At 39.1% G+C, this 14,004-nt stretch overlaps 1 protein-coding gene across 1 annotated transcript in view; it reads right to left on the bottom strand.

Moving 5' to 3' along the window:
* Window positions 1-14,004, bottom strand: part of SACS (sacsin molecular chaperone) — a 97,814-nt gene that overhangs the window by 35,423 nt on the left and 48,387 nt on the right. Inside the window, exon 3 of the mRNA XM_074816007.1 lies at window positions 8,812-9,362. Within this exon, the coding sequence (XP_074672108.1) occupies window positions 8,812-8,834 (23 nt within the window). The 5' untranslated portion in view covers window positions 8,835-9,362. The remainder of the gene's footprint in view (window positions 1-8,811; window positions 9,363-14,004) is intronic.

Below are 14,004 nucleotides of genomic sequence, written 5' to 3'. Positions count from 1 at the left end.
GGGCTGAACAGCAGCCCTGCTTCCAAGGAGCTGGGGGATACCAGGCTGAATATGAGGCAACAGCATGCTCTCCCTAGGAGGATGACCAGCAGATCAAGGGAGGTGAGTCTCTGCTCAGTGCTGATGAGGCTGGATCTAGGATACTGTGACCAGAATGTGATGTTTTGGGCTTCCTCAGTTCCACATCCCAGCAGAGGACTACTAACACAGTCAGGGGCCCAAAGCATGTGACCTACAAGGAGAAGATGTGGGAGCTGGCTTTGTTTAGTCTGATGAGGAGGAGACTAAGGTACAATATAGCACCAGGACAGCTGACCCAAACTGGCCATGGGGATATTCCATACCATATGACATCATGCTGAACAATAAAACTGGGGGGAGTTGGTGAGTGGCTGGCAGCCCGCTGCTTGGGGACTGGCTGGGCATTGGTCAGCACGTGGTGAGCAATTGCACTTCTTTTGTATATTCTTTTATCATTATTATTATTTTCCCATCCTTTTCCATCCTATTAAACTGTCTTTATCTCAACCCACAAGTTCTACCTTTTTTTCTGATTCTCTTCCTCATCCCACTGGGGGAGGCATGAACAAATTCCTGTGTGGTGTTTAGCTGCCTGTCAGGTTAAACCACAATAAGGGGAAAAAGATACAATTGAACCTGTTTGCAGAAAGTGTATCAAGCTAAGAAGAGCCCACTAAAATGGAAGGAGACTTAAAAGCCACAAAGGTCAGGTAGATCAGGATCCAGCACAATATCTAGGTAGACAGTTTTGCCAGTGCTGCAACATCTTATTTCATTTATCAGCAATATTTGTATATTGAATACTACAAGATAACAAAACGTTAGAAATTTTGTGGGTCTGATCCTGTTTTCACCAGAAATAATAAAAAACCCTTTTAATTTAAGAAAGATGGATCTCTTTGCTTTAGTTTAGGGCTTTGTTCATTTTTTGTTTCATCTTTTTAACTTTCCATTTTGCTACATCCCATTCATAGTTTGTCATCACAGAATTTTTCATACTATGTCCAAAGGAATGAGAAGGCTGCCGTCCAATTCTTATGTTTATCTTTTTATGTCATGATACCAAGGGAATATACCCTGCAGAAGGGTGTCGCATGAGGGGCACAAATATGGATGACTGGGCAAGATGGAAGGAGTTGAAACCTGATGCAGTCCCATCCATATCAGCTCCTAAAATAGTCTCCAGACCAGTCAAACCACCAAGCCACACTGGCAAAATCTAATTCTTCTTCTCCAGCTGGGATCACAGGAGTGATTTAGCATTTTATGAAGCGTGCACAATTGTTTGAATGGGACCCTGGAGAGAAACAGAGCTATCTCAACTTACAGCCACCTCTCTGTGCTGACATCTCAAATGCTGGGACACATTCGGGGCACAGTCAATCCTGCTGTCAGTGACTGGCTGAAGTTCTCTAACCCATGTCACATCACATGACAAGACAATACTCCCAAATTATGTCCTGTGATGATTTAACATTAGTATTGGAGGAAAGAAAAATCTCCATGTATCACAGATTCTGTCTAGTATGTGACCTCTGTAGTAGAGGGGGAGGAGTTGGGAAGAGACAGTGATACAGAACTGGAACCGTGCAAGGTTCTGGACAAAGGACTTGAACTCCTGAGCTCCTGGAAATCAGCCATACCTGTTCCTCTCATAAATCTGATCCTCTTGTTACAAAGGAGACTGGTTTTTCATACTGGCAGGAATGAGTGTCCCATTTCTATTTACTATGGGACACCTTTAATTTGCCTCTCCTTTATCATGTGTTTTCTACTCTGTTTTCCCCTTTTGATAATTTCTGCCTTTGGGTTGGGTTTTTTTCTGTCCATCCAGATAGAAGCAAGATGCTCATCCTCTTAGTACCACTGTATTAAAAGAGTAAGCATGACTAGGGCATGTGTTCCAATGCAGCCCTTTGATCATCCGCAGTCTTTAATTGTTGTCATGCTTCTTGGCACAGTTTTGACCTATAACCAGTCTTCAGGACAATGATCAGGCGTGGTTCATAAACCACAGACAACTCTCCACAGGCAGAACGAACAAGGACATGTTGGTTTAGGGCCCAAGACTTTTAAGTTTTTTACACGAGCTGTGCTATGCCACTTACCCTTAGAGTTCTGGCCCCTTCCCTGGGGTCCCCATCCCATTTTATTTATGGGCTAGATGTTGCTACTGATGATAATAAGCAAGACTCCCACTGATTTCAGTGATGCCAAGATTTAAAACTACCAATGTCATGGCATAGCTTCCTAACAAGAGAAGGCACTGATTTCAGTAACAAAGATAAGGAAAATGAACACCGATAATGCTACCAGATCCAAAGAATGGGGGACAACTAGTTCTTCTCAAACTATGAAAGAAGAAAGGAATCAAAGTATTCCAAGTACAGTTTCAGTAGAAAGCTATTTGCAGAAACTTATTTGGAATTTAAAGCCACTCCTACAGCATTAATTACAATGCTGATTTCTATTGGCAATGTCCCGGCCATTTGTCTGGCAAGGAACATAGAATATAAATCTCCTTTTTATTACAAAGTGATTTATATGTATCCTGTTATCAAACTCTGTCTTTTTTACAGCTTATGGCAGTGACCTTTGTAAACCTTTTTTTTTTCCTGATTTCTAAATAAAAATGCCCTAGAAGAGTGACTATATAGAAATTACACTGCCTGACCAAAAAGGAGTACATGTTCCAGTTTGCAGATTTTTGCAACAGAAAAAAAAACCAACCTTTTTTATCTTTAATCTTGCTTATCCCTTTGGAAAACAGAACTATGGAAACTGTGTAATCCTAGTGAAGTTAAAGTTATCACATACATATTTGTTACTAGAACTGCTATTAATGATTGTACGTGACAATGTAAAAAGAAAAAATCCATTTGACTTGACCAGGTGGGAACTTTGTAGCCATAGCAGTTAGGAAAAAATATCTTTTAAATCTAAAATCATTGGGACTGATTTGAGAATTTTTAAATACTACATATAGAAATTCCTATTATAACATTTTCATAACAACTTTTCCAAGTAGAACAGCATTTATATTTAAAAATACATATGGAAAATTCTCCTGTGGCTATAAACAAGAGTTCTGTTTGGTTCAGAATGAGGTCATGTAACCCTTGCAAGAAGGGACATGCAATTAAAAAATGGAAAGATTCTCTGCAACATTAAAGTATTTTTATAAAATGAAAGTTATTTTCATAATGACATTTCCTTGAAAACAGAAAATTCTGTGTTGCATAATCAGCTCATATTTCCAAAAATTTAAAATAGGTGTGCAGTAGCAGAAACAGATGGATGCAAGCCCCTTACTCCCTTATCAGTGTGCTTAGAAAGATGGAATGGAGTCTGCAAAAGGAGTGTGTGGTGTGATAAGAAACAAATACGATTAGGTCACTAATGCAAGAGGAAACCCGCAGCAGTACAGTAGGTTCCAGTGCAGCAAATAACATTCTGCAGTGCTGGCAGGCAAGTAACAGTGACTCAACAATTACATTAGATTTGAGACAGTGCACGCACACCAAGCATAAAATCAAAACTTTCTAGGACACAGTAAGCACTTACCTTCATTCTTAAATCAATTCCTTAAGTGTTTCTAACAGATGTTTTAAACATTACATTGTATATATTTCACATTAGCTGGAGATTACAGATTGCATTGGTCTGTGGTCACTGCCAGGAGCTTGATTTATCCTTGCTTACTAATGCCTTTTCAAGAAGTTTGAGAATAAACGTACCATTTGCTGATGACACATGTGCTAGTCATTGGAAATCCACCCCTTACTGGAAAGTTTCTGTTTTATTTTAATAGCTCCATTAACAGAAAACAAGTACTTTTTTTTCTTAAAAGAAATCACTGTAATGGCTATAGTCCTATCTACTAGAAATGACCAAAAAACCCTCTGGCTTGTGAAAGATTTGATTCAAGCAAAATATTTAGTTTTGCCCTAGAAATCTATTATGCAATTTAAGTAATTTGCTGAAACTATTTTAGTATAGATTGGTGCAATGAGTTTAAATCAATTTTCCTACTCTGCACTCCTCATGTGAAACCATTATAGGAAGCTTCTAAGCAAAATATCTATATGATCGTGACTTAGTCAAATATTAAAGAACTAGAGGAAAGTGTTATCTTTTTCCTTTTGCAAGCTGATGTGTTTCTAAATGTCAAATACCAAATGAACAGGATACTTTTGAAATACGACTAAAAACAAACAAAAGGTTTAAGGGCACAGAGGCCAGGAACAGCTGTTTATTTCCATCTAATGATTTTGATCTCTCAGTTATTTGCTTTAATGTTCAAGCCAGTTCCTTGATAGCACTAAGCAAATGCTAATGGAAAGTACTTAAAAGACCTATAAAACTTGTTTCAGTTTATTCTTTGCAAATAAAGAGCAGAGCAAGAAGGCACACATAAATGATAACATTTCAAAATCTTCTCAAACACTGAAGTAAAACTTCTTTTACATCTACCTCTAGGAAAAGAATACATTAAGTCCTCGAAGAGAGGACCTAACCTTATTCCTAACTATAGAAGGGTAACCACTACTCCACAAATTTTAATTGCTAAGAATCACAGGGTTTTCTATTCCAGATGGTACAAATAACAATATACCAGTACAAAATGCATTTCAAATTATGCAAAAGATTAAACCAAGCTAGTGATAAAAATAAACTCCTCAATTGCTCTGTAGAGAATTGCATTAGGAGGGACTACAGTGTTGCAAGAACTGCTGTTGGCATACATTTTTTAATAAGCAGTATGTTAAATTACTGGTGGTGTTTTCTTTTGGCCCTTGGTGCCAATAAAAGAGCGAGATTTAGAACACCCACTTTAACCTTGAAACATCAAAAAAGCAGAGGCTAAATTTGTAAATTGATTTCAGTGCCTAATGTAGGTTCCTAAATACTGTAATGAATCCAAGCCTAGGATTTTGCCTCCATTTAGGACACATGGTAATCAGCTTATCAAAGGTATTTCTTTCCATACCACCTTAAGACATTTTTCTTATTTTCATTCCAGAGTACTTAAAGAAGCTATTATCTTTCTACATAAGTGAGGAAAATCCACCCAATAACTAAAATGAGATCAGCAACCCCAGATTACACGTGCATCAAACATTTTAAGAAGTATTTCTCCATCCCTATTGTTTCTGAATACTGCATCTAATCATGTTCCAAAGTTTCATAATACTTTCTAAACATCAGTGAACAGAACCCTATGTATATCAAGAAAATTAGAATATCAAACAGAAGGAAATACAAGACATGTAATTTTCTTAAATTATGAAAAGCCACAACTTCAAGCGCCTCAGTAAGTATCCGTACATCAGATAGTGGATGATAGCCAGTAATATCCTTTCAGATAATGCTAGCTCTTTACCAGCTCTGTACCAGTTCTGTCTCCTTGATAACAGGGTTTCATACAGAAATACAAGCAACAATTTATCCTTCAGACAACAGAAGAATGGGTGGCACAGAGGAAGAAGCATGAGCCATATGTAAGGCCTAGTGAGAGAAAGGGAGGAAAAGGGGAAGAAATGACACAGGGCATCCTCTTCTGGGAAAACACACAGAAGAAGCGAAAGGGATTCCTGGGTTACGTGACAAGTCTGGTCACACAGCCTTAATAGCTGCAAGTAAATACTGCTCCAAACACCAGCTCATACACAAGAGTTGCAGAATCGTTCACTGGAAATCAGAAGCTGTGTTTCCATGTCCTGTCCTACATAAAGTAGCATGGGGTAAGACATCAAGTACTTCCAGCCTCCTACAACCCCATTGCATTTCACTCTTCTTTCCAATTTACTGGTGGAAATTCTTACATTGGTTCAGATGGTATTACTCAATTTAACAAATTCTTACTATTTGAATTGTTTGAGCTAATTTGGCTCATTTTGATGGAGCTGAGACACAAAGCACAGGCAGCTGTGATATCTTCAGCATGGAGGGTGTGCTAGCCTGTAGCTTCAGCGATGATAAGACATGAAGACGTCCTAACTGCTTCCAGTGACGTGAATGGTAAAACATTCACTGTTTGCAAGCAGGGTGCTTTTGAAAATGCCATCCTTGTTGTTTATGTGTCTGTCAGTGTGGCAGAACAGATATGGTATGCCCCTTGGCATAACTCTGTATATTTGGACAGAAGAGAAGCAAGAAATGTAGAAGTCAAGGGCGTTTTCTACAAAGGTTAAGGGAAGTGAGATGGGGAACAGGACACCTATAGAGGCCACAGAGCAAATTTTTAAATGTACAACAGACTGTATGCTTATTTTTTATGCATATGTATTCATATTTATGGATACACACTTATGGAAATTGTTGATTAGATACAATATGTATATTATTATGATCAATGAAAAATCTCTATTGAAACATGGGTGTGGCTGAAGTGCAAAGTTAACTAAGCCTGTGTTAACTTCTCTTCAATTACCCTGCTTCTGCCTATCTTGAACAGAAGTAGCCACACTGAAAAAAACAAACAACAATAAAAAAAACCCAAAACAAATGCAAAACCAGTCAAGGGTTTCACAGTGAAGACTGGATTAGCAGCTGATGGGCTGTGGTAACTAAAGCTGTAGTGTGGCTGTATCCCATCAGAGCATCAGCACTGCAAGAGCTGCAGTGCACTCCCTCCCTCCCTCTGGTCATGGACCAGTTTAAAGCACTGCAGTACTGAAAGATTTTTGCAGATGCATAGTGAGCAGATTAACGGCAGTACTTAAACTAATATTGCAGCAAAACCCACCTACAATGTAATCAATGAAGTCTTTCTGGAAAATAAGTTCTTTTAAATTAGTTAGAAAACCTTTTTTTTTTTTTTAATATTTGTATTGCATCTGTGTGTTGATAGAAAGAGGAATAAGGATGGGAAGTTAAGGGAATTGCACCCCTATTACTATTAATTAAAGTAATAGCAGCAAATATGTATGATGAAAAGTTCTAAAACTTCAAAGTCAAAACCTGGACTGGAAGTCTGTACTTTAGCTACTGCCTTTATATTTATTGCACGAACTCCATGAAGCTCCAACTGGGAGCACTGTCTTGTTATTATAGACACTGTACAAAAAAATAAAAAGCATAAAATCTTGGCTCTGCCCCAGAAAGCATCTATTTGCAGTGGACTAAAGACATGCTGGAGGAAGGGCATACACGAAAATTTGAGAAGCAAACTAATTTGGTGCAATATCACAAGGGCACAAGGGTCTGCTAAAGCTAAGCTTCAAGTTAGGCATCTAAAGCCCTAATTTTGCACACTGATTTGGAAATTGGCACTTGACTACCATTAAAAATAGTTACATAGGATATCAATATTAAAGTTGAAGCTCAGGTAAAATACTGTACAAAAATCTTTGAGATCTGTGATTTTTTTATAATTGACTAGATACTAAATTTAAAAACATCCAATAGGGATTCTGAAATATCACTACATAGCCTAACAGAAACTCAATTTAACTGAGACTTGCATAAAAAACATAAACTGTATGGAACCAAATGAACAAAAATCACTACATAGCTGACATGACAGGATGTTTGTCATTTATGATCTTGGTGGAACAAAGCCCATCATTTAATAGTATCCAAGAATGTCAATATTGAAATACAGAATTTTAAATTGTTGCCAGTATGAATAATTCTCACTGCAAGAAATCTGCTTTTAGCAGAACAGATTGAGCCATTAACATGTAAAAGTTAAGTATGTGTCAAGTCAAGTGTGCTTGCCTCTCCCTGGCTACAACTCTGAAGCCTGATTTATTCAGTCCCACCTCTGTCCCATGAACAGTCTCCAGCTTGAATACTGGCCCTGCAGCTCAATCTAGGACAATCCATACTTTCCAGCTCTTGTCCCTGGCAGTACTGTCATTTCATCTCTGGTTCCATTTCAGTCCTTGGTGCCAACCAAGGTGACCATCAGACTAGCTTTTTACAAGAGACCTTCATGTGTTACTGGATTATAAAAGAGCTGCACAGATAATTTGAGCAATGCCTAAACCTCCCTGTACATTTCCAGATGTACAAAACTTGCATTAGAAGGCCCAGTTAACTAATTTAGAAGAGAGAAATTCAAACCCCCAAATTTTCTATCCCACTGTCACCTTGCAACAGAAATACGTAACTTTCACGAATTTTCACAAAATTACCCAGGAAGCCAGTGGAACAGACCCTGAAACAACAGTCAGCTGTTACTAACAACTTTCTAACACAATGCAAAGCCCACCGTCTTAACACACAGGAAAAAGCAGAGGCTGTACTTTACAGAGTCGCGCATCAGTGGGGATTCTGCAGATCGCAAGGCTGAGGGTGGAGGCTGTCGTCTTCCTGCAGGCCCACTGATACCAAATAAGAACACTTCTAATTACAACTTAACATCCAAATAAGCATTTATCTCCTAAGATTTGTTTATGCATTGTTCACAGAAAGAACTTGCTTTGCTTTTTAGTCGTTAGCAAGTTTATATATTCTTCCCAGTAAAACAATACATTGAATTCAAAGTTAGGCAACTGCAGGAAAAAAAACTTTCTCTTCCACTTGTTTTCAAAAAACACTATAGTGAATGTAGACTGTACGTGTAAATTGAAAGTTAGATTATGAATCCATTACTTTCAGGAGTGATTAATTTTTTCAAGCAGTTACAAAAAACTTAAGAAATTAATTTCACCTTTAAAAGTAGCAATTTTGTATAAACACTAGGCAAGTTTCAGACTCGGTCTTTAACTTACTGACCCGGGGGGTTGAGCAAGAACGTCTCAGCCTAACAGAAAATTCTTTCAGGAGTTAATTTTTTTTTACCTGTTCTTATCCTCGATCTCCATTGTCTCTTTTTCCTTGATATCTTCCCGATAGGAACATGAAGCAGATATTGGATCTACAAATTAGCAAATTAATTTTTAATCTTCTTTGCTTGGTGGCTCATCATCTCTTCAGGGGACACTAGAAATCCCAACCATGTGAAACTCAACTCAGTGTTCACTCCATACCTGAACTACCAGAGACATCTGTGTGCCTCACCATCTGCTACTTCTCCAGTTTTCTTTTAAAGTCACTTGCTTAATTGTTCACAGAAGTTTATTCTCTTTATAATCAGGAACAGACTTAATAGAACAGGTCTCAGAAAGCAGGGAGGTCTTGTTTAGTTTCTTTAACTGAATTCAAGCTATGTTCTTGTGCAATTGATTTATATTTATCTTCTGGAGGAGTGGAATTCTGGAAGCTGCTGTTTCTGCTTTGTCTTCCTTTATTCTGGTAGCAGGCACAGTTGGAAGAGTATTTGTGAGGGCCAAAGTCTGACTTGTCTTCCTCACACCTGCTAGAAGACACTTCTTAACATCAGCTCACAAGTTCTGGAAGAAGAGACACAAGAGAAAAGGGGTGAGCCGTTAATACAAAACAGAATTGAACTGAAGGGTATGGAAAAGTCATTTCCTCTGAGGACATAGTTTCAGTTACTAGTATTAAGTGAGTCATGATACTAATTATAAACTGTCTTGTGCATTATAATACTTGTAAGCACATGGAGAACTGAAAAATAGCAGTGAGGTTTCCTGTTTCTCCTCCAGTACAATATCATGCAATCAGTACCATAATGAACACATGTAGCTGTAAGTATGCTGAATAAATGGGCAAGTTTTCAATTTCTTCCTTTGCATCAGTATCTGCTTAAAAAAAACGGGCTCTAGGATATATATTACAGCCTTGACATAAAACTATGCCATCAAAGAAAATAACAGGCTGGGCTGAACATTTATGAAGAAGGATTTTGCCCTTCTATTCAAATGGCTTGAAGCTAGGGGAAGAGATTAACCAGCCTGCAATGACTTTCCATAAGGAGGATTCAAAGTCTTCCCAGCTAATGCCCACTCCTGGCTATATAGGCCAACATCTACCCTATGCTGCACCTACCTTTGGGAACTTCTTCCTTCAAGCTGACACACAGAATTTTTATAGCACCAGGATAGTCTATAAGTGAGGCAAGGCAAGGCATGTGCTGTCAAGCAGCAGAAAATGTTTCATTCAATATACATGTTAAGCTATTACCCAAGGAAGACATGTTTGAGAGAGCTGGGAGGACGACAGTGGTATTCCATTATTGTTCTGCATTTGTGCAAATGTAAATCCTTCTCTGAGCCTCTGACAGTGTTGGCAAGTCTTTTCATAATGTGCAGTTGCGTATGTCCCTCTTTGAACAGAAATAGAGAGACATTCTTTCCTGATCCAGAAAGGGGAACAACTGTAGCTAAATTGCAAAAGATGAATTAGTTTACTGTGTACATATGATATTGAAATACAAATGGAATGAAAGAAAGGAGGGTAGAATTTGTGCCTTGAATATTATTTTTTTTTAATACTTAGGAATTTGCCTACTTGGTTAATAAATGAAATATCAAAGTATACAAACTGAAGATGAATTCTGAATGCATGTTTACTGTGAAAAGATTCACAGAGAATTTAACTTAGCACAATGTGTTACTAAATCATTTAAATATAAATTTTTCTTTCTACAGATGCTGAGATGTATACCTAGCATGTAATCCAAAGAAAAGTTCCACACTTAAGTCACACTTAAGTAATACAGACTTAAGTAAACAGCCATGCAAATCCAGCCTCATTTGCCCAGGTATGAATGATTCCATAGACAGTAAAACCATTGCAGCTCTGCTGCGTAATGGGTTGCAGTTGGGAGGGAAGTGCCAAGGAAAGGCATTTTGACTGCAGTGGAAGATCAGGCCAGCTTATAGTGTGTGCTGGTTTTGGATGGGATACAGTTAATTTTCTTCATAGTAGCTAGTATGGGGCTATTTTTTGGATTTGTGCTGGAAACAGTTGATAATACAGAGATGTTTTTGTTATTGCTGAGTAGTGCTTACAGAGTCAAGGCGTCTTCTGCTTCTCACACCACCCCACCAGCAAGTAGGCTGGGGGTGCACAAGAAGTTGGGAGGGGACACAGCTGGGACACCTGGCCCCAACTGACCAAAGAGATATTCCATACCATAGGACATCATGCTCAGCATATAAAGCTGGGGGAAGAAGAAGGAAGGGGGGGGACATTTGGAGTTATGGTGTTTGTCTTCCCAAGTAACCATTACATGAGATGGAGCCCTGCTTTCCTGGAGATGGCCAAACACCTGCCTGCCGATGGGAAGTGGTCATAGAATCACAGAATCACAGAATTGTCTAGGTTGGAAAAGACCTTCAAGATCATCCAGTCCAACCATCAACCCAACATTAACAGTTCCCCACTACACCATATCCCTCAGCACTAAGTCGACCCTACTCTTAAACACCTCCAGGGATGGGGACTCCACCACCTCCCTGGGCAGCCCATTCCAACACCTAACAACCCGTTCTGTAAAGAAATGCTTCCTAATATCTAGGCTAAACCTTCCCTGGTGCAACTTGAGGCCATTACCTCTTGTCCTATCGCTTGTTACTTGGTTAAAGAGACTCATCCCCAGCTCTCTGCAACCTCCTTTCAGGTAGTTGTAGAGGGCGATGAGGTCTCCCCTCAGCCTCCTCTTCTCCAGACTAAACAACCCCAGTTCCCTCAGCCGCTCCTCGTACCACATGTGCTCCAGACCCTTCACCAGCTTCGTTGCCCTTCTCTGGACATGCTCAAGTAATTCAATGTCCTTTTTGTAGTGAGGGGCCCAAAACTGAACACAGTAATCGAGGTGCGGCCTCACCAGTGCTTAGTACAGGAGTAAGATCACTTCCCTGTCCCTGCTGGCCACGCTATTGCTGATACAAGCCAGGATACCATTGGCCTTCTTGGCCACCTGGGCACACTGCTGGCTCATGTTCAGCCGGCTGTCAATCAACACTTGTTTTGCTTTGCTTGTGTGTGCAGTTTTTCCTTTAGCTATTAAACTGTCTTTATCTCAACCCACGAGCTTTCTCACTTTTACCTTTCTGATTCTCTCCCCCATCCCCACCCAGGGGGGAGTGAGCAACTGGCTGTGTAACGCTTAGTTGCCAGCTGGGGTTAAACCACAACATACTGTATTCCCTAAAACATCATTAGTAAAATCACGCATGAAAAATGTTTAGTTATTTGAGCAGCTTCAATTGTCTTGGTGAAGGAAAAAGAAAAAATAGGTTTATAACAGACAGCTAATTATGACTTTAAGAGACAGCCTCTCCATTATTAGTGAGTGACACACTTTCTCAGACTGCATTCTATTTCTAGGTTTGGCCTTTCAAATAATGTCCTTTATTATGTTGCTGTGGGGAAGCTTTTTAATTCACTGCAATTTTGTGCATGATTTTGCACATAGGACTGTGCATGACTTGCATGCTGACAAGACTCTAGCTAAGTCCATTACTAAGTCCATTAGTAAGTCAGTAATTGCTGTATTTCTCCCAGGCCACTGAAAAGCCCCGTTTTGAAAGAATTGATATGTTACTTGCTCTTGGTACTGATACACCCTAGGAAAATAAAAATATCTTCTAGGATTTTTGACAATGACACCTTGTCCAGAAAATGGATAGGTCCAAAGTACCTGAAACCAGCTTAAGTATTATTAATTCAATAAATAAGTTTGCTCAGCAGAAGAGCAAGTTATATCACAGCATGAAGTGACATCTATACACTGGCAAATCATTCCAATAGTCCTCGAAGGAGTTTGGTCTTGCCAGCACGGATGTGACCAAATGGCATTGTCAGTTTGCTACCAGATCACATTACAATCCTAGAAAGATTATGACACGGTCATCTTTATGGTGTCTCCCATGGTAAGAAAGAGAGCCAACTTGGCTGTTAGATACCAGATACAGACTGACCCTGGCACACTAACTTCCTGACCTTACACTTCTTCAGTGCCTGAGGTGGTCATACAGGTTACCTTATAGCTTTATATGATATTGAGCTGCAGCATCTGAGAACATTCTGTCATTGAATTTATTAGTATAGACATAACCATAAATCTCTCCTGGGGAAAAAAACAGTTACAATTGCCTATGGCAATTTTCTACTGTGGGATTTATAGGTTTTTTAACAGAAACACCTTTGCTGGAGGATTTTATGTCTGTCCTCAATTGAATTTTGGTGGAGGAGGTTTAGTAGTCAATCTATAAAAACCATCTTCAGTTTTATGGATGCCTGTGATTAGTTATAGGTATGAACCCACAGGCATAGCTATGCAAATACCTAATTCTGCCTGCAAATCAGGTAGATACACATATATTAATAGTGTTCCAGAAATTTCCATTAGTGGTTATTTTCTGGCGTGAAAACCATTAGTGGTTATCGGGCTATCTATCTGTTCACTCCTCATCCATCCTTTAGACTGGGATCAATCTAAACTTCACATTCTACTACATGCAGTCTAAACTACACATTCACTGAGTTTCTTTCCTCAGCAGTAACAACTAAATCAGAACTGTTATTACTTGATCCAGCAGCAGGGGAAGGATGCAAGAACTGTCAGAATTACTAAACGCAATCCAAAGTTTAGAGAAAAATCTGTGAACAAAGCACAGCAGTAGCCTCCTCAATTTATGTTTTATACAGTTTAAAAGCACAATTTGATCACAAAACCATTACTGTTTATGCTGACTTCTGTTGGAATAAACAAGACCACAACAACAGAAGGTATATATCCTCAAGTAGGAGAGCAGCTGTGAGCAGCATAGCACAAAAGCAAGCTGAGCTGACCAGAGCTGCAGCATGGCTGGGTCACTAGCAGGATGTGCACAAAGGTACCCTGTGCATCTGCTGCATTCATGGGTAACCTTGGCTGTACCTAGCATTTGTCTTCAAGGATATGCCATGGCATAATCACCTCACGCTAATCATGGCTCCTTTCAGTATCACAGATACTGAAATGGTCCCTGTGTGAACAGGATGAGGGAAAAACACAATTTTGTTTTAGGCATTTCACTCTCCCCCCAAAATGCTTTCTTAGTAAACTGTAAAATGAATGAAAATGTACAACTCTTATCTCATGCATATGACATCATTTTGGTTTTACCAATAATGGTTTTA

This window comes from Strix aluco, chromosome 2, assembly GCF_031877795.1.
Source record: "Strix aluco isolate bStrAlu1 chromosome 2, bStrAlu1.hap1, whole genome shotgun sequence".
Taxonomy (NCBI): Eukaryota; Metazoa; Chordata; class Aves; order Strigiformes; family Strigidae; genus Strix; species Strix aluco.
This window is presented reverse-complemented; position numbering and strand designations above follow the sequence as displayed.